General features: G+C 32.3%; 1 protein-coding gene and 1 long non-coding RNA gene across 5 annotated transcripts in view; both read left to right on the plus strand.

Moving 5' to 3' along the window:
- Positions 1-2,665, plus strand: part of foxo (forkhead box, sub-group O) — a 194,046-nt gene extending 191,381 nt beyond the window's left edge. The window contains exons 7-9 of one of the 4 annotated variants that reach the window (XR_015838843.1): positions 414-586; positions 948-1,126; positions 2,232-2,368. Coding sequence is in view for 2 of the 4 variants with exons in the window: in XM_088273835.1 (XP_088129961.1) it covers positions 427-586; positions 948-1,126; positions 2,232-2,480 (588 nt within the window). In the remaining 2 variants the exon portion in view is untranslated. Of the gene's footprint in view, positions 1-413; positions 587-947; positions 1,127-2,219 lie in introns of all 4 variants that reach the window. The other 3 variants (XR_015838844.1, XM_088273835.1, XM_088273836.1) reach the window with 3 other exon arrangements.
- Positions 2,666-4,438: 1,773 nt separating this feature from the next.
- Positions 4,439-22,252, plus strand: LOC148301094 (uncharacterized). Its single transcript, XR_015838842.1, has 2 exons — positions 4,439-4,580; positions 20,952-22,252. It is a non-coding gene; the product is annotated as an uncharacterized LOC148301094 (long non-coding RNA).
- The last annotated feature ends 481 nt before the right edge of the window (positions 22,253-22,733 follow it).

Consider the following 22,733-nt stretch of genomic DNA (forward strand, 5'->3'; position numbering starts at 1 on the left):
TTATCGATAACAGAGAGATGTGTTGAAATGAATTGGGCATGTGGAACGAATGATGAAGAAAGAACAGTAAAACAAATTCAGAAGCAAATGTAGTTAAAAATAGGAGCATAGGAAGACCGAGGAAAATTTTTCACGATCAATTATTTGAAATACTTGCTAGTGGTCATCAGTAGTCGGAATATTCGGCGGATTTGTATGTACGTAGGAGGAGATGCACGAATGTGGAAAGAGGCAAAGATTTTTTACAAATACAGATTGGTATGGCGTTCTATTCTCTCTGCGGGGATGCTTAGTGATGGTCAGTCATTCAATTAATAGCATCAAACTAATTATGTTTTTTCGTTTGCTGTTACGACCGTCTCTTGAAAATATGTCGGATCGCACTGAATTTCTTTGCTTATTAATAAATACAGTTGTCTTCCGCAGAGCATGTCCCCTTCGTCGGTGCAGGTGTCCCCTTCGTACCCCTCGGAGGCGGGGGGCGCCGCATACCTGCGGGGCCGGCCCTCCTCGTGCTCCCCGCCCAGGACCCCCCTCACGCCCGGCTCGCTCATGTCCAACCAGCACCTCACGGATATGTTGCAAGGTAGGTAACTACAATTCGAAACACAATACAATACATATACATTGGCTATCTACTTTTCTTTTAGCCTTTCCCATACTGATCATCGAAAAAATACTCGTGATCCGAAGCGGGGTGCCAAAAGACCCAAGTTCAAATTTCTATGGAAATCGTAGTACGCAGCTAATCACTCAGAGTCACGATTCCACGCCCTTTTAAGCGCGCAGCCGAGAGCCGACTAAGCGAGAGTCCAAAAAATCTAGAAGTTTAAAATTTTTCAGTAGGGTGGTTGTCAATCATGGGTAGAATTGGCGAATGTTACACATGTGTAAAGTGATCTATGTTGTGATGTCAAAAATAACGTAAAAAATATTTATTTTGTCAGGCCAGGTATCCCCTATGATGAATGGGGCTCATATGGGGGCCCAACAGGAGGCCCTGGTTCCTGGTTCTACCATGATGGGGCAGCTCATGGGGGTCCTCAATAACGCCGCCCTCCTGGACGACCTCAACATCAACATCGAAACCCTGGAGCATGGAGGGTTCGACTGCAACGTAGACGAGGTAAATAGCACTCTCACATCTAACCACTTAATGCTCGGTTTTTTTTTCACAAAAATAGTATTAAAATATCAGGGTCTTTAAAAAAACAGAAGCAATAAAAAAACCAAAAAATTAACCTTAGATAAAAAAAAACAAGTCTAACTAACTGTATTTATAGATTTGGCGTTTAATTTGTAGAACTCAATTTTTTTTATGTATTAAATGTTACTGATTTTTTTTGAGTCTACTAAGTTGTATTTTATTGTTTAAAAAACATAAAAATATAATTTGTGATAATTATTTCGCCTAGTTCTGGCACTTTCAAACGATTGTCACATTCGAATGAACATTCGTTTGAAAGTTCCATAACTAGGCGAAACAATTGTCAGAAAAAAAATGTGGGTTTTTTTTATACAATAAAATACAACTTAGTAGACTCAATAAATCAGTGTTTGATTTATTTAATACATAAAGTCTAACTGTAATAAGAACTTTAAAAAATAGATAAAATTTAGTCTTATATCGAAGAAAAATCTATAAAAGAACATTAATCATACAACTACTCAAAGAAAATAACCATATCCTCGAAACAACCATATCCCAAAGAATTAAAAATAATTTTTAAATCCCCAAATGCAACACAAAACAGTACCAACAAAATAACATATATTTAGGCATAAAAAATTCAACAACCGACCCTTTTGAAATTAAAAAAAATAAAGGAACAAACGCTATTAAAAAGAAACTTAACGAATACTATAAACTAAACAAGATTAAAAAAAAATAAAAAAAACAAGCCTCTCTAAGCACAAGACCTTGTCTCTTTTTTGGGAAGTTATAAAAATATATGTGCCCTTGTAATATGTATTATTCAGATATACATAAAACGAAAAAAAAATTATTTTAAAACAAAAACTAATAAAAAGCGTCAAGTAGCAACTGGGGAACTCAGTTCGGTTGTGTATATCATGTAACGCAAACGATTCGAAACGCGCGAGCAGTGCTCGGGTTGTCGCAATACGATTGACACTCCGTCCAAAAGCATTAAGTGGTTTTCGTTAACGGGTATTCTCGCACTTTTAAAATTGACTAAAATAATTAGTTTAATTTCTAGTATTTCTTCTAGGTCATTAAGCACGAGCTGTCGATGGACGGGTCCCTCGACTTCAACTTCCCTCAGCAGCACCAGCAGCAGCAGCTGCAGCAACAGCAACAGCAACAGCAAGCCCAGCAACAGCAAGCCCAGCAGGGCCAGCAGCCGATGGCGTACCACGGCGCCCTGCCCGGGGGGGCCGCGGGCGGGGAGGAGCCCCTCGGGCAGCGCCCCCCGGCCTACTCCATCGCCCCCTCGGTGCCACCCTCTTGGGTGCACTGAATCCGGGCCGCTTAGCTCAATCGGGACGTGAACGGGGAACCGCCTCCTGGGCGACTTTGTCGAGAGTCGGAAGGGGAGCTTAGCTTTAGTTTTTCTACGTTTATCGACGGGTTACCATTTACACGCGTTATTTAGGAAAATGTTCGAGAATCGTCAGTAGGCAAATATATATACACACACACATATATATATATATATATATATAAATATATATATATATATATATATATATATATATATATATATATATATATATATATATATATATATATATATATATATAAAACCATTATCCGCACCCTATGGTGCATAGAGCACTGAATCCTATTGACGAAGTGTTATCTTGATTGTTACTTACATGAAGGCAAGTTGAAAATAAATATCAGTGATTTTACACTTTAATATTAGTGTAAAGTGTAAAATCACTTTACACTAATATCAGCGCTGGAGTAATCACCTTGCCTTCATGTAAGTAACGATTGAGATAACATTGCGTCAATACATTGCAGTGCCCTATGCACCATTGGGGCGGATGAGGGTTATAAGTAGAAGTGTATATATATATATATATATATATATATATATATATATATATATATATATATATATATATATATATATATATATATATATATATATATATATATATATATATATATATATATATATATATATATATATATATATATATATATATATATATATATAAAACCATTATCCGCACCCTATGGTGCATAGAGCACTGAATCCTATTGACGAAGTGTTATCTTGATTGTTACTTACATGAAGGCAAGTTGAAAATAAATATCAGTGATTTTACACTTTAATATTAGTGTAAAGTGTAAAATCACTTTACACTAATATCAGCGCTGGAGTAATCACCTTGCCTTCATGTAAGTAACGATTGAGATAACATTGCGTCAATACATTGCAGTGCCCTATGCACCATTGGGGCGGATGAGGGTTATAAGTAGAAGTGTATATATATATATATATATATATATATATATATATATATATATATATATATATATATATATATATATATATATATATATATATATATATATATATATATATATATTTATATATATATATATATATATATATATATATATATATATATATATATATATATATATATATATATATATATAAATATATATATATATATATGTGTATATATATAAATATTTACACGCGAGTACATAGGCGTCGCATCGTGCGAGCTGTCGTCGGTGCCGTAGTTAGTTAAAATGCTGATAGTCAATTGTCTCTTTTAAGATTAAGAATATATTTGCCGTTAGTTTGTACCATATGTTTATGTTAGGTTTACTCATATTTACTTAATATTTGTTGTCTTAATCTCTACCTGTCTTAAATATTCGCGTATCTGTTTAAATAAACTAAATTAATTCATCAAGCATTACGAATTGACTCTAGAAAAAAAATCTGTGTTCTCCGTTTTACCGACTATATCCTATTGGATTTTATCGAATGTGATATCTTCTATAATACTTTACGAGTTTTACCCAATGACGATCCTTACCATATAACGCTACGCATTTAAACGTGAAGCCTTGACGAAAATAATAGAAAATGGAGAATTCGATAGCGTAAAATGAGTATGGGCTAGTTATAACTGACCACAGAGTAGACATAATACCTGGTCGATATCGGAAGTCTGTAGTTAGCTAGAATTTTACGAAATATAAATACAAAATTATATTATAAATTGTATATTATACAATAGTTATGAAGATCGTTTCAATGCTAATAGATTAATATATTGCCTAATCAATTTAAGGACTTTTTGAATGAATTTATAGTTTTTATCGACAACGTTTTATTGTTAATTGTTGATTATTTTGTTATTACGACTAATTATTATTTGATGAAACTCGCATCAATTTCGTCGGGACAGTATGGAACGATGGAAACTTGGAATATAGTACGTTCGCGGATAGAGGTGCATTAGGTTATGCGCGTCATAAAGTTCCACAAATTATTTAGTTTTAGGTAAGGGGAGGGGGGAGGGGATTCAGGATTGAGCTCGCAACTGTGAGCCTAATCCGACCATACTGGACTAAATTATTTATGGTAAGTTATACTTTTATTTCTACTTATTGTTTATTGATTTTAATTATAAATATATATATATATATATATATATATATATATATATATATATATATATATATATATATATATATATATATATATATATATATATATATATATATATATATATATATATATATATATATATATATATATATATATATATATATATATATATATATATATATATATATATATATATATATATATATATATATATATATATATATATATATATATATATATATATATAAATATATATATATATATATATATATATATATATATATATATATATATATATATATATATATATATATATCGTTGTTGAAAGGAGTGAGCGATATGTAACATACTTGTAATTTTACAATGCTTCTGAAGGAAAGAAAATATATAAATATGTGAATGAACAATGCAATTGTCAAGAAGCGCCCTGTCACTTCTGTCCGTCATGAGGAATCATTTGTATTGCTTTTAAACAGATGGCGCTGCTTTTTCGGTCGAATTAGCTGTTAAAAAAAACATTATTTTATCTGTCTCAGATTAAAACACCTATCACTGGTACCTACATATAAATAAACACGCGCGTATTCGAATGCAGTTTTGTGTCGAAATTTCAAAACTAACTAAACTTACTAGTGTAATTACATCACGCCGTTTTCTCGCAAGGATAGGCAAAGAAAGAAAGAAGAAGAAAACGCCACACCAATATCTCCTCGCACGTACTTGAATTTAAGCATGTTTAGTATTAACAGGATGTTTTTTTTATTATTTTTACATTTGACCCGATTTTTTGTCCGTTATATCCGAAATTTGTTGAATAAAAATCCGTTATATCGAAGTTTTACTGTACTTATAGCAGTGGGTTGTGCCTGCAAAATATTTCAATCGAAGCTTCTTTTTTACGAAATATTTTTCAAGTCAAAAATCACGGCCGTCCACTGCAGCCGGTTGATTGATATGCTCTCACACCCAATATCCGGAAACTGGAACATTACCTTCCGGAATTCTTACTGAAAAAAAAACATCCCATCGAAAAAAACTCTGCCTAGTTTAATATTAATGAAAGTATAATCGTGTTTCTTGAAAGGAAAGATTTTCCTTTTTTTTACTTTTTAACGTTTTGGACCTTTCACTTTCCAGACGATCATTTTGAGGGGCGAAAGTGCAAATTAAACGACGTGTTTACATCGGATTTGCGGTATTTTTTACAAGGGGGAGCCAAGGGAAGATAATTTGGGGTAACTTTTCCCGCCTCACATTGTGCCTCGGCAATATTACAGTGTTACAATATTACCCTTACACTAACTAGATCACCGAGCCGCGCTTTACTTGCAAATAAGTTTGGCGAATTCCAAAATATAATAATATCTACACTCTTGGATTTACTTGAAACAGTATTTAAAAATGATTTTTTTTTAAAAACAGACGTTTTAACTCGAGAAAATTATTTCATTCATTGATTCGGCAGTTTGTGGTAAAATCTATCTATTTTTAATTAATGACATACGGTGTTTGAAAATGATGCGGAATGCATCGAAACACGTGTCACAGTAGATGTAAGTATGAATAAGTATGATGTAAGAATAAAAAGTGATATTTACTAAGTAAAACATTCATTCAAAATCGAGAAAATTACATGAGAATCATGTAATTTTTTATTTTTTTTTTATATTTAAAGCATTAACTTTGTGGGTAGCCATTTTTACAAAATGTTAGTTATTTTCGTGTATACAGTGTATAAGTGGTTAATTAACATTACATTTTTACTTTTATATTTTTTTTACAAAAATGTTAGTAATATTAGTATATAACTAACATTTTTGTAAAAAAAATAAGATTTTTATCTACCGGTTTCGAGACGTACCCATCTTTTCGTCAGGACAATCACTACGATAGCATGCAAGCAATACTAACGTCACTACCATAGCACTATTTGCAAACTTATAACTACATAAAATGTTGATCAAATGCGATTTTGGTCGACCCAAGGACCAACATGCACTACGGATTGCAGAAAAAACTAAGGGCCAATTTACATTACATTACATTTTTTGATAATCTTTGAGTGTGTCCAAATTATTGTTCAGAAATATGGGTTTGACAACAGGAGTGCCCTCTCTTCATCGTTCAACGTCCCAAGGACACAACTCTAAAATTTAGACTTGGCTTCACATACGGTGTTTGAAAATGATGCGGAATGCATCAAAACACGTGTCACAATAGGTTTTTAGAAATAGTGGTAAATACTAAGTATTTGAACGTACTCAAAATGTTGTCTCATAGAATTAATAATAAAAAATTGACAAAATAAATGTATCGATTACAACATTTTTTTTCGGATTATAACTTTGGAGCTAAAAACGTTTTTTGGTTGTATTCTTTCGCCAATTTTTCATTCATGATGCGGAATGCATTGAACATGTGTCGCAATAGGTTTTAAAAAAATAGTGGTATACACTAAGTATTTTAACGTAGGTACTCAAAATGTTGTCTCATATAATTAATAATAATTAAGAAATGTCAAAATAAATGTAGGTATAACCTTTTTTCGAATTATAACATTGTAGCTAAAAATCTTTTTTGGGTATATTTCTTTCGACAATTTTTCATTTTAATCGTCAATATTCTCTATTTACAAGTCCTTTGCGACGCCTCGGAGATCGGTTCGATTTCCGGATACATTTCGGCGACAAAATCGCGGAGAAAAATTTCTCAGCCGAGTGACAAGCGGCCGAAAGTGTAAGAAAGAATCTCGGGCCCCCTGCCCATCCCGCCCGATATGCCCATTCACCGTGTCGCGCGGCATAGAAACCCGAGAAAGATTAATTTAACACTCGACCTGTCCCATTCTTGGGCCTCGCGCCGCCGACAAATCCAGCGCCGCTCCACGTTTGTACATAATTAATCACTTAATCCGCGGACGGGTGGCGAAAAAAAAGCAATTAAAGATTCCATTGTCGTCATAGTCGGTCGAAAAGGGTGGGCAGAACTTCTTCCTCACCTCCCCTCCCCTCAGACTCTCGGTTAATTTATCAAATCTCCTCTTGTTCCTTGCAGACTTAGGGATGTTATAATTATTTTGTAATAATCTACCCCCCTCTCCAGATAGCCCCCCCCCCCTGCTTCTTCCGCATTGTTCTTACATCATCCAGACTCGTAATTTCCCTTTTTTTCATCCATTCAACTTCCTCGCCGAGAAAAATTAATATAAACAACTTCGATTTAAAATTTTGCCACTTCATCAAATTAATGTTTTATTGCGGTTCAAAAATTTGCGAGTCAAACAAAATAGATAATAAAATAATATAAGCATTGAAGTAATAATGAGATACAGTGCCCTCTGCACCATTGGGTTTGGACGAGAACATACCGAACTGATCGCTGTATCTTTAATAGAATAGCATCTCCAGTGAAATATTATAAATACATTTTTAAAATTTGCCACTTTATCAAATTAATGTTTTATTGCGGTTCAAAAATTTGCGAATCAAACAAAATAGCTATTGAAATAATATGAACACTGAAGTAATAATCGACACAGTGCCCTATGCACCATTGGGGGTGGACGAGAAGACACTGAAGTGATCACTATATCTTTAATAGAATAGCATCTCCAGTGATATCTGATAAATACAAAAAATATGATACATATCTGATAAAAACAAATACAAAAAATAAAATATGAATAAAACAACTAAATTGCTTTATCCACTTTAATAATATTTTATTTGACCATCATGTAGCAGAGTTGTGATGCAGAAACGATGAAATCCAAAAATAATAAAATAAAAGTTGAAAATACGTTTAAGATTTTTATTTATTCTTATATAAAATGCAGTTCCATCGAGAACATTTAGTAAAAAACTTTAAAAAATGTCGTTTAACATTTAAAATTACATAAAACCAGTTGATTATATCAATCTATGCATATTGATAAATCAAACTCTACGTATTAAAAAAAGTTGTATAAATTCAGTCAGAAATAGGCGAGTCTCGCTAAAGGACACTTCTTGCGTAGAAATTTAAATGAACTTTTGTATAATATAATAAGTTCGCTCCGTGAATGCTCATTTGAAAAGTCGAGAATGCCACTGCGAAGTTTACTCCTAATCGCATCACAGAAGACCGAACTCAAATTATGTTTGGACATATTTAGGCAAATGAGGTGACGTCATGGCGTGCCATCATTGCCGGCAGAAATGTCAATGCGTAGCTTTCCGCCGTCGAATTTAAAATGTAGATTTTTCTTTGAGAATTCTATAAAAGCGCGGGGCCATCGAAACATCCCCTGAATATTATTTTCCCAGTGATTTTTACAGACCATAAAGAAACATAAAGGTAGATGATTTACTGAAAATTTTCGTCTTATTACACATCTATAGGTTTTTTAAATTTCAAAATGCATTATTAAATAATTTTTTAAATTAAATCTTTCAGAATTGTTATGTGTGGTATTTCCGAAAAACGAAGAAATATTCTGTATTTAATTATATTTCACTATAAAGTTATATTCCTGGAATGTTTTTTTTTATCTCACATTTTAATATCTCAACGTAGATGAAGAAGAATACGGAGATCTGGATATTTGCAAGGCTTTTGATCTTCATAGACTGGTTAAGTGGTCACTTTACATACCGCTCACTCCTTTCAAGAACGTCATAAATCAAAAATCGTCAATTTTCACTTGTGCATGTTTTCGGGATGCCCAGAAAATGTGCTTTATCCCAGCAAAAGAGGCATAATTTAAACTTAATATTTACCCGCTACAGGGCAGAAAGTGTTGTTTTTGCATTTTGAAGAAAAGGTATTGTTTGATTATTTTTTTTAAATAAAATAGTTATTTTTCTAATGGAGAAAAAATCTTCAGGTTCAACCTAAAAAGATCTGTTGCACAGTAAAAAGTTTAATAAGTGGCTTGATATTTATTTTTAATAAATTGTATTATATTTATTAACTTTAAAAACGTTCTCCTGAAAAATCAACTTTTTTGATTTATGACGTTCTTGAAAGGAGTGAGCGATACGTGCAACATTCACCATTCTACCCATGATTGAAAACAACACTACTAAGTTTTGGAACTCCTACATATGGTATATCCTAAGTGGAGAAAACTCAAGCACTTAAAGGAGAGAAGTACGAGCTATTGTACCTAATCATAAAAGGCAAAATAGAGGGTGTGAGCAGAAGACTGATCTCCTGGCTCCGGAATATACGAGATTGGACGGGGATCAGGACCGTCGAGTCGCTACTTAAAACTGCCCAAGACAAGGACAATTACTCTCGAGTGATAGTCGACGTCAGGACCTGACATGATACGTACAGAAAAGAAGACGAGTTGACCCAGATTTGTGAACAAGTATTTGGACATACTCAAAACGTAGTGTTATTGTTGTCCAACAATAAGTACTGAAGATAATAACGTTTTGAGACGGACTCCCACAGAGGAAATACAAATTACAACTAATGACAGTCAAAAAATTATGAAATGAAACACTAATTCCGATAGCGAAGCCAGAATTAACACTTAATAGGGTTCTTATGTGCGTCTGGCTGCAAGCAGCAACCGGCCAAAAAAATGGAAAACAACGGAAGAGGCCTATAACCAGCAGTGAAGAATAATAATGGTATTAATAATAATAATAATAAAACCCTAATCCGCACCCCAATGGTGCATAGGGCACTGCATCATATAAACGCAGTGTTATCTTGATCGTTTACACATGAAGGAAGGGTGATCAGCCCTCCGCTTCTGGTACCAGTCCAGGGTAATATTGAATAAATATTACAGTGAAAAAATCACTAAGATTTATTTTACCCCCCTTGGGAATCGAACCCGGGACCTCCAGAACGGTAGCCGAGCGTGCTGACCATTACACTACGGAGGCGGAATAATGGTATTAGCAACAAAATAATAATTTCTAATGCGACACCATAAAGAATGGTTTGAGACCTGATCCTCCTAATATAATATTGATATGATCAGCATTTTTACTTCCTCTGTAATCCTCTCGAATTAAGTTCGGTGTGGTTTATTAGATTACTGCGCTATTCTATTAAGGGCGAGTGTCTAGAACCAAATCATGTTCGGGATTTCTTTATTCCTACGGGTAATATATTCCGAGCAATTCTTCCTCTCTCCGCTCTGGAGATATCTGTCTCCGAGCACTTTCCCGCCTGAGAGTTATTCACTGCCTACCCTCTCGGGCCCGCAGTTCCACCTACAATCACCGCAAACTTCAACTTTAGCAATTCAGCTAACGAAGTCGATGTCCAACTTTTCTCTCAGCCTTTTATATTCCTTCCCCCCCTTTGTCTAGATTTATTAGATCTCTTATTTTAATTTTTCCACAACATCACGGCCCGCATTATGGTAAAATAAGATCCGGGAAATATTTAATAGTCTACACGTCGTTAAGTTGTTCAAAGTTTAATACGACTTTCCAACATTCTGGAGAATGAATGTTGGATAATAGGTTCATCTCTCCTATATAATTCTACTTTACATTTTATTTTAATAAAGTAGTACTGTACTGTACATGGGACTCAAACGAGAATATTTTTACTCTACATATATTATAAATTCAGTTTTTTTTTAATGAAACTTAAAAACACCTTTATTTTATTTCAATTGTGCTATTTTTGTGAAATTATTATATATATATATATATATATATATATATATATATATATATATATATATATATATATATATATATATATATATATATATATATATATATACATATACATATATATATATATATATATATATATATATATATATATATATTTATATATATATATATATATATATATATATATATATATATATATATATATATATATATATATATATATATATATATATATATATATATATATATATATATATATATATATATATATATATATATATATATATATATATATATATATATATATATATATATATATATATATATATATATATTTATATATATGTGTGTATGTATAAGTACGTGATACATATAAAATGTTGTAGGATCATTTTTTCTTCTTCTTCTTATGCTCATCCACATCCATTGGTGTATAGGTCACTGCATCAAGTCGAAAAAAGATTAAAAAGTTAATAAAGTATACAGTACCGAAGTGGTACTCAAGTACTGAAACGCTAGATTGAAATGTAAAAGGCGCGTACAAAGAACTACTGTAGTGGAAAGTGCTATGTACTCGTATGTACTGTATTACAAATTTCTCGGCTAATCCGAAATTTTCCGAATCCGAACAGGCCACAACAACCCCACATAATTAAGTATCAGCTGTTTTTCTTTGACCCCACAGGCACCTATGTGGTGCATAGGGCACTGCATTAAATGCTCGCATTGCTTACTTGATCATTAATTTCACGAATGCTAGGTTATTAGTCCTGCGCTCCAAATTCTTGGATCTCAAGAAGGATTGTTATGAAAATCGATGTGACGTAAGTGAAAATATCATATTATTTTTTGACATCTCATCAGAGGTGAAGAAGAATATGGAAGTCTGGGCATTTACGGGGCTACCATCATAAGTTGGTTTTAATGATCACTTTACACGCGTGTAACATTCACCAATTCTACCCATTATTGACCACCACACTACTCAAATTCTTGGATGTTCTTTATATATATGAACCAATTTTTGAAACATTATTCTCGATTCAGTAGAACTTCACTAGAGAATCTATTGGTGAGATGAAAAGAAATTTGAGTAGTGTGATTGTCAATAATGGGTAGAATTGGTGAATGTTACAGTATGTAAAGTGATCACTTAAACCAGCCTATGACGGTCGTCAGCCCCGTAAAAACGCCCAGACTTCCATATTCTTTTTCATCTTTGATGAGATGTCAAAAAATAATATGAATATAACTCCTGTAATTGGAGATAATCCAGATTTTGTGAACAAGTATTTGGACACACTCAAAATGTTGTATGATAAATCTCAATAGATTAACCAAATACGAGCATCTCGAGCGTAACCCATGCTGTCGTGTTGTTTGTCAACAATGTATTCCGTCATACCGCTACAGCCCGCGTAAGCCAGCAACAGGTTGTCGTATTTTGGTTGTTTACTGTTCATGTACTGCAGTATCAACAGCTTGGTATTGCTTTGAAAGTAAACATGAAAGGCTTTGCAACGTGCTTAAAGTTTTCCGAACATTACAGCCGTGCGAATTATTCGTCATTCGAATCTCATTAAGGCTTAATATACGATAAATCGAAACTTAATTTTATTTGATCCCAGGTGACATTTGACGTGATTGAATTTGTTTCTCAAAACATCTTTTTTGTTTTAAAAAATCTTCGAAATAAATGTATGGTTTTTGAAAGAAAATTGAAAGGTTGGGAGTTAAAAATGTTCTTTAAAAAATGTCCGCCTCCGTAGTGTAATGGTCAGCACGCTCGGCTACCGTTCAGAAAGTCCTGGGTTTGATTCCCAGGGGGGGTTAAATAAATATAATTGATTTTTTCGCTGTAATATTTATTCAATATTACCCTGGACTGGTACCTGAAGCGGAGGGCTGATCACCTTTCCTTCATGTGTAAACCCTTTTCCACACCATTGGGGTGCGGAAAAGGGTTTTATTATTAATATGTTTTAAAAAATGAGCCCGAAGAGACGTCTAGCCGCTAGCGCGCTCAAAAGCCTTTTAATTTGAACGTTCGAAATCTCAGCCTTAAGTATTTTTTAAAAGTAAATCTTTATAGTCGACGATTCGATAATCATCGATAATTGGACGGGAATTGAGAGTGGAATTTCAAGGACGCATCACGCTTATGAGGCACATTTCGTTACATGAGAGACAAGAAAAATTTAACTTAGAGCGAAGTAGAAAGAGAGCTATACATTCAGACACCACGGGCGTTGTGCAAAAGAGAATGATACAACGATACAAAGCTATAAAATGAGATACTGTCGCGCATATATGAACAGTGTGGTACTACTTGTGTAAGTAATATTTATCATTGTGTTTATCATACCGGCAGGAACTATAATTGATGCAATTTGTTCATTTTTCTCAAAAATATCGAACAAACATTGTGTTGTTCCCCTTTTACATAACTTAATTTAACTGTTGCTGTGACTGGTAAAGGAAAAAATAAAAATCCCACACATTTATAATTTTTCATATCATGTCAAAAATTTCACTTCAGTGATTTCACCATATGTCGAATTTATAATCTATAGAATTTTATTTATGAACGCGTCATAATTTACAAGTTTATAACTGCAAAGGATATCCCGGTTTATCATAAATGGTTTTTAGCGATGAATTTTCGAGTAATGGGAAGCCGTGAAATTGTGCGTGTGAATGAAATATTATTTCTTGCAACTACTTGCAAAGTTGGCATGACAACACTTCCTCCCTTCTCCATACAATGCCCATCATTTCTTACTATTTCCGCTATGACTTATTTCATCAAAGAACCCAATAAAAATATGTTTCAATTATCATTTTTTGTAAAGAAATTTGCTCGAATTTTTTTTATGTAATATAAAAAATATACGTATAGTATTTATTACAATAAAAAATATTTATGAAAAACATGGAGATCCTCACAAAAAGTTTAATTTACAATATTGCACAAAAAAATCCTTTGAATGCAAATCTGTTCTGGATACTGTATTCTATCGAAATCTTAATTATAGTTGCGACAAAACGTGATCAATCCTGTGTTAAACGAATATGAAATCATTAAATCGCACCAAAACGTAACAAGTTTACAAGCTAGAATACCTGATCACTTAAAATCATTTATAATGGAAATTTAACGTTTTGGTGAGGACTTCCACTAACAAACTCCCCATTTACACGGTAGATGCGTTACCGTATAAAGTATACCACACTTAAATAAATTAATTTATGTTTTGTACTGACATTTCTTGGTGGAATGGCTTTTTATATAATAAAATAACAATTATACATCATCATTTCATCGTTTACATGTGTGTTTGTACGATCTATATTTCATAGTTATATTTAAGGTAACTATAATTTTTACTCATCACATTTCAATATTATATAAATACTGTAAATGTAGAAGATCGAAAAAAATATGTTATGTTTTTCTTAATTTCAGTTAATTTTTTTTTCTTTGTCTATATCCTTTTTATTGAAATGAAATATTTTTTTTGTAATAGCTCAAATCACTTACCGACATCATCAGACTGGTCCGATTGGTGTGGCGTTCTATTTTCTCTACCTAACGTGATGGTAAGGTTAAGTTAGGTTAGCTAGAATTTTTAAATGGTTTTTTTCTCTCTTTTGCACCGTTTTATTTCGAAATCGTATAAAAAAGAGAGTTCAGTGTAAACTATTTCAATTTTCACGACATATCGACGCTTTTGGCCATACTAAATCGTATCGCGTGAATGACGTGATTTTTTAAAATTATTTATTTTTGTATACTTACAACTCGTACCACGTGTGCATAAAAACGCAAAAACTTCATTAAACGTTCGTGTCTCCCGCCAATACATGATTGTAAATTGCAAGTTCGCGCCGATACCCATCTGACAACGTTTGTGAACATCGTTTAAAAATGGCTACCTGTGTCGTGATTGCGTGTGATAATGCTTGCATCGATTCGGTGCGACTTGACAGAGCGCCATCATAAATCGACACGTGCGGGAAAAACAATCGTAAGTCCAAAACGTGAAATCTTCGGGAGAAACAAATAATAATACATTTTTCAGGATATTCTCTGCAATCTGAGATAGTTTGCATAAAATTATTGAAGTTAATATTGTGTTTACTATAACCGGTAGCAAAAATAAAATAAAAAACATTTTATAAAATGCATAATTTGTCTTTTGTCATAACTTTTGAAGTTTTGGATTAACGATCGTTTACCTCATACCTGCCAATATTATAAACCCATATTTCTACAATATTCACTTATAAGTACAATACATGAAAGAAAAATATATAATTATGTACGTATAGTATCTACGTATGCATAATACACGAATAATAATTTAACAAAACACACATACATTTATATATATATATATATATATATATATATATATATATATATATATGTATATATATATATATATATATATATATATATATATATATATATATATATATATATATATATATATATACATGTATATATACATATAGTTCTTACGATGCGTGTCAATTTTTTTATATTGTATTCACTTTCCAATTCAGGAGCTTTAAAGACATACTACGACGACTTTTTAATGATTCGTTAACTAAAATTTGGTCTTTGTGACTTGAAGTGATCCTTTTTCTGAGAGTTTTGGGCAGTTTTTATAAGAACCAGATTCAAAAAAGATTTTAATAATTATTTGGACCGCTCACTTCGGTTGAATTTTTTAGCTATTTTTAACTGGGTCAACCTTCTGAATTCGTTAAAATTATTTGAGACCGCTCAGTTTTACTAAAATCACGTTTTTTTGCCATTTCAATATAAAATAATGAAGGTTTAAATAATATGTAAATACATATGTCGACATATATATCGCTCTCTCCTTTCAAGAACGTCATAAATCAAAAATCGTCAATTTTCAGTTGTGCATGTTTTCGGAATGCCCAGAAAATGTACTATATCCCAGCGAAAGCAGCATATTTTTAACTTAGTATTTACCCGCTACAGGGCAGAAAGTGTCGTTTTTGCATTTTGAAGAAAAGGTATTGTTGAATTGTTTTTTTAAAAATACTAAATATTTTTCAAATGGTGAAAAAACCTTCAAGTTTTGCCTAAAAGGATCTGTTGCACAGTAAAAAGTTTAATAAGTGGCTTGATATTTATTTTTAATACAATGTTTTATATTTTTAAACCTTAAAAACGTTCTCCTGAAAAATCAGGTTTTTTGATTTATGGCGTTCTTGAAAGGAGTGAGCGATACGTCGTAGTTTGTACTATATCTGTAAATCAGTGGTAAAATATGTGATATGTAGTAGCTGTATTCGTGCAACGTATTTCCTCTGAAGATTGGACGTAAACCCTTATTGTATTGGCTAATGGGGAAATTACACTTTCATCTGGGAGAAAAAACTTGGCAAGCTAACCGAAAGCTTTTGCGGTCAACGACTATACCCGGTGATAAAGTACGCAGTTTTATTCTCCTCCCGAGAATAGGGATCTGTGCACGCTACACGCTCTCCGCGCGACGCTTTTAGATTCTTTAAATATGAAACTTTGCCGAATCACTTACTATCGGGGGTGATTAGCGCTCATGATGTGGCTGAGAGAATAATTAAGTCGCGCTGCTCGCAAAATACTCGCAAAATAATAATTCATAATATTTAAGTACTCATTATAATCACATAAAGATATGTACAGAGAACGTATATAAATATAAAATTAAATTTTCGTTTGTTCAAAATCTTCAATATCCTAATGTAATTCACAGATTGCTTTGAAATTGTTGACGCAGCGTTGAATTTATAGTAAATACGGACGTGATTTATCTATCTGTATAAGTTATAATGTAACAGATGACAAGTTAAATATATTTTTTTACTGTTCTATACCGCAATGGCAGCGCCATCTGTTGAACTTAATAGCAACACAAGCTCTACTAAACGTTGCTCATGGCAAATGGGGTGCTTCTTGATAGCTGCTGTTACTTAACACTTTTTATATGTTTATTGTGTTTACATATTTTAAATATGTTCTTGTGAAATTAATCATTAGAAATGCGTGCTTTCTATTTTCTTTCTTTTCCATTTAATCGGAATGAGCCACAGCAATGCGTGGTACAGCTAGTTAATCAATAAATGAATAATTCTCACTCGAGGTTTCTTACCAGTACTTGTACTATACAAGCCTTGAAAAGCAAAGCCCCACAAATCTCTCGAGTAGTTATTTTAGATATAAAAAAAAACAATAAATTGTTTTATTTTAATTAAACTTACGCGCTCTTTAATTTTCATGATTCAATAGTTTTATTAGATTTAAAAAATATGTGTAAAAATTATAAATTATAAAAAAAACGCATCTTTAATTTACACGATTTGCGTTAGTTATTTTAGATATTTGAAAAATGTTTAAATAGTAAAAATAAATTACTTTGATTGATGAGACAGCCACTGTGTGGTAAAATCTATTCATTTTTAATTAACGTTTTACTTGGTAAATACCACTATTTATTCAAATCTTTTGTGACACGTGTTTCGATGCATTCCGCATCATACGGTGTTTGAAAATGGTTACAATAGATTTTAAGAAATAGTGGAATCAACAAAGTAGAACTTAAAGTACCGTAGAACGGGGCTACTTGAACTTTGATGTGCTACTTGAGCCCAGTACAAAAAAAATCTGTATTTTGTCTACAATAATGAACGTATCGACATGATTTATCGTTTCCCTGACAGGTGACACTTATTATCACGATACTTCGATCGATACCACGATCTAAATATTTTTTTGTACTGGGCTCAAGTAACACATCAAGGTTCTAGTAGCCCCGGTCTACGGTAAATAAATTAAAAATAAACTGAACTCTTTAATTTTCATGATTTACTTTATTCATGAAAATATTTCAGCATCTGAAATATTTAACAAATTAAAGACCGCGTGAAGCGTCGAAGTATAATAAAAGAAAGTTTATTTTATCCGCGCGATTGTGTGACGTCACGGGACAAGAGCGGAGGAATAGTATCTATTCAATTTTACAATTGGAATTTCCCGCTTCCTGGTGCCCTCCCCTCCGGGAACCACGTGGCGGCGCACCAACACTACCCCGGCCGAGCGCTGCCTCCCGAGATAGATGGCCCACTGGCTGACCGACGTGGCGCCATGCCACCCCCACCCCTACACACGAAAACCCGCGAAATTTTCAACCGCGCCGGGGTGGTTCAACCCATACCTATTTTTTAGAGTTAAATACAATATTTTTTTTACTTTTTCTTATTCGCCCAACGTCTTTATGTCACCGTTTTTAACAGCAGTGTCCTGATGTCCCGACGACCTAGAGCATGTCCCGATGGAAGATTTTACTATTTTTCTGTATTTCAGAAGCATTATTAACTTCGTGGTATAGTAATATAACATTATCCTTATCATTAACCGTTCACATTGTGTAATACCACTTAAAAACTCGATTTTGCGACTACCGGTTTCTAAATAACCATTTCCTTATATTATATTAGGTCAACTATAATATATAGTTTACCACAAAGTGATTGCCGATTCAATTAATGACACCATTCATTAATTAGTTTAACATAACTTTGTGAAATATCGTAATGTTTCAATTATTTTTAAAAAGTTGAAAACTTCTATGATTTAATATGTTGAAACTACTTATTTCGAGAAGATCTGTCATTCTCGAAACTTGTAATGTCTTATAAAGATAAGTATTTTTATTTTATACGAATACTCGTATACGAACACTTAAAGTAAAAAATTGTCTCAAAATTTAAAAAAATATAGAAACCTCATTCATTTGCATATACAAATACGTAATTACTTATTATCGTATAAATTTCTAATCAGCTTAGGTATATAGTTAATAAACAATTTGTTATTGTGCAACTTTTTAAAATGCGTTAAATTTATTTATCCGAAATAGTAATAGGAAATGCTGTTCGTTGCGTTTGATCCACCCTACAGTCGCACCTCCCTGTTACACGAGGGGTTGGTTGTGTGTAACTATGGCAGTGTAAGTAGGTAATATAAAGAAGAGGGGGGATAGACTTCGGCGCCGCTGAAGGCTTGTCGACTGAAATCTCCCATTGAAATGTACCCCGCCGCTACTCATTTACGCTACTCTTCAATCTTCAGGGTGTACTCATTTTACTGAAAAAGTTTAAAAACTGTTTTTACTATAAAGTGCACTTTTTAAGTTTAAGATCTGCACATAAGTGCAGTTCTTAAAAACTAATCCTCGTAACATGATTGCTTAATTTGGTAAATTTAACGAATAATTATTTTTAAATTCCTGTGCGCTTTTGGTAATTTTGCATTCCAATTCTGAAGCGCTTTATGAAGACGACAACGGATTTCTTCTATGAAGACGTATAAAGACGTTGCAATAAAAAAATAACCTTCTTTTTTTTTTAAATGTTAATATTAACGGTTGTATCTTTTATGATTAAAATAAAATAAATAATTACACAGATTGGTATCATTTTTGGATTTATCGTGTTTTTTACACGTTTCGAATTCTATATGATTTATTCTTACTAATATTGTGTAATTGTCCAGGACAGTGAAAACAGAAAAAAATAAGTATATATTTTGTATGATGTTTGCATTATTATTTTTTAACTACTGATAATAATTTTAATATGTGATGTTTAAAAAATAACATTGTTGCATACTCGTATAATCAACACTTATTCAAAAGTATTGACTGAAAAAATCAAAACATTTTTACGATATAAAACAATTCGGTTGAAACATAATTTTATTTCTTAGGATACGAAATAATAAGACAAAATTATGGCATATTTTACGGCTTACATTTTGTGATTGAACGTTTTTTTAACATCATGACTTTTTTTATTAATTATAAAACATGATGTATATAAGGAAAGAACCATTTGGTATCTTCCGACCCCCGCTACCTCGAGCAGAACTTCCTCGGAGGTGATTCTTGCTTATTCGGGTCATATGGCCCTAAATTATACTCGGAATACACGTATACTACCTACTTTATCTTGATATATTGTTATCTATATAACAAGCAGATATCTACTACGCCCTGGAATATATCTCACTCGATTTGTGTCACCTCGGGTATCGCCGAAATACTACTCGCGAGAAACTATCCCGAGGTATCCGATTTCGCGGAGGACGGTTTCTTATAGACTCCGTTTAATTTTTTCCTTCCTAGTATTTTCAAACAATTTATCAACCCCCGCCACAATTTTTCGGCGTCCTAACTTTAGAGAAATTTCCATCTTTCACCGTTAGTCTATCCTTGAGTGGGTTAAAATGGCGGTTCAAACTGTCTCGACCGCGAATATCTGCGTAATTTAAAATTGCGCTCTTAGAAATTAAATTAAATGGGGATTTATATGCCGAAAGAGGTTTTAAAAATGGGTTATTTTACCCGCTTGCAGATTTTTATCCAGTCTAATTGTTTTCTTGCGGGCAAAATTTACCGCGCCAATGATCGCCATTTTAGGGGAGTAATTATTTAAATGCTATCCCGTCAACCCTGTAATGAAAAAATTTCCTCTTGGGAAATGTCAACTAATTCTTGCGACTATATTTGTGCTTATGAAGATTATTTTATTCGTTAAATACCTCAACTTCTACTAATCCTCAATTATAACTAATACCCACAAACCCATCGCACATACAAAATGTTATAATTTTTTTTTCTCTTTGTTACAGATGACGGAACAGGAAGATACCCCGTTTTCAGTTATAGCGGTTAATCTGTCAATATGTGACGTAATGTTTGTTTATAATTATTTTTATTTATTTGACAAATTTCTACAAAAAAAACCTTGTAATTCAAAGGGTAAAAATATGTTTTAATTGTCCTTTATAAGAGGAACATTGGGATAAAATGTCGAAGAATGCTTTATCTAACGTCTATACGTAGAGTTATACATAGAAAAGTTGCTTAGTAATTGATGTTCATATTTATACCTAGTACATGTAAAACTTACATAGGACACCTCAATATGCTAAGATAAACTTTAAGGTGTTGTGTAGATAAACGAAGCATAGTCAATTATTTTTACTGAAACATTCAAATAAAATCATGAAATATTTTTTACAACATTATTTTCAAACATGTTTTTAAAATTGATTAATGTACACGATAGTTAAAAAAATAATCTTTTTTCTATTTTTATATTGTAAATATTTTACGCCATAAATATTTATGAACTTTTTATGGTGTTTATAGATACATACGTCAAACATACCTCATTTTTTTATATGTTTAGTTACTGTTTACTTACCTGTATCCATTGACTGAATTATAACCGCAATTTCAATACATCGTGTCATTTTTACATTGTTATTTTTGTCGCATATATATAAATTACAATTATGAAGATATAGTTTTTTTTAACAAAACACGGGTATTTTTTTAAGATATAACCGAAATGATGAAAAACATTTGTGGTTTTGTAATTAATATTTACCATTCGTTCAACCCATATTATTTAGATTTGAATTAAACATACTCGTTGGCATTGATTGCGGTTTGACCGTGGTGCTTCATGCACCTCCCCAGTCTTGCATACACAAGTAAGTGTGCTTTTTGACACAGTTCAAAGTATCGTTAATTAAATGCATCTTGAGATTACCTCTTCGTTAAATAGTTCTACCTTCGTGTGACGCGTGACCGGGTCGATACCGACCGCAAGACGGTCAGTCTCGGTTGGGTCACAACCCGGTATCATTTCCACGGCATGCGACCAAATGAAGGTTAACTCACCACACCATATACAAGTGCCATAGATTATTATAATATTATAGCTCATTAAGTTTAACATACGTCAATTCGAAAAAAGTAATGTTTATATATTTAACTTTATTAAAGATCGGGTTTTTTAAAGGTCATCGCAACGTAGCATTTTCATAAATATTATGTTACTATAAACTCCTAACTTACGAATGATATTTAGATTCTTTTTGATTTATTCAATACTATTCTTCAAATATACATAACAATAAAATACCACGAATCAATTACACTAACGCACCACTATTGAGAACTCGCCATTTTCTTTTTCGTTGTTTTTGATATTTACACCATGAATGATAAAATATTACATTTTAATAGTAGTATGTATGTACGTAATGAAATTTGACAGTTACCAATTTTTTAAATATATTTTTTAAATATATCGTTCGTAAGTAAAAAGTTTAATTAAAATCAATATCCATAAAAATACCACGCTTCGATCCACTTAAATCACAATTTTGTACTCTTTTGAAAACATTTTTTGTTGTTGTAGAAAACTATTTTTTTTTGTATTGAACCCTTCTTTTGTAAGAACGTTTGACAGGTTTTTAATATTTTTTTTTGGGTTTCAGAAAAATTACTTTTTTTAATATTTATCTTTTAATTATTCGAATTACTCAATTAGTTAATTTAGTTTGGACTCGAATCGATTCTTGCTGAATACACGGGTGCTCTGCCAATTAATATTTTTA

This window comes from Brachycentrus maculatus, unplaced genomic scaffold, assembly GCF_059751285.1.
Source record: "Brachycentrus maculatus isolate JH-2025_06_01 unplaced genomic scaffold, ASM5975128v1 h1tg000612l, whole genome shotgun sequence".
NCBI lineage: Eukaryota > Metazoa > Arthropoda > Insecta > Trichoptera > Brachycentridae > Brachycentrus > Brachycentrus maculatus.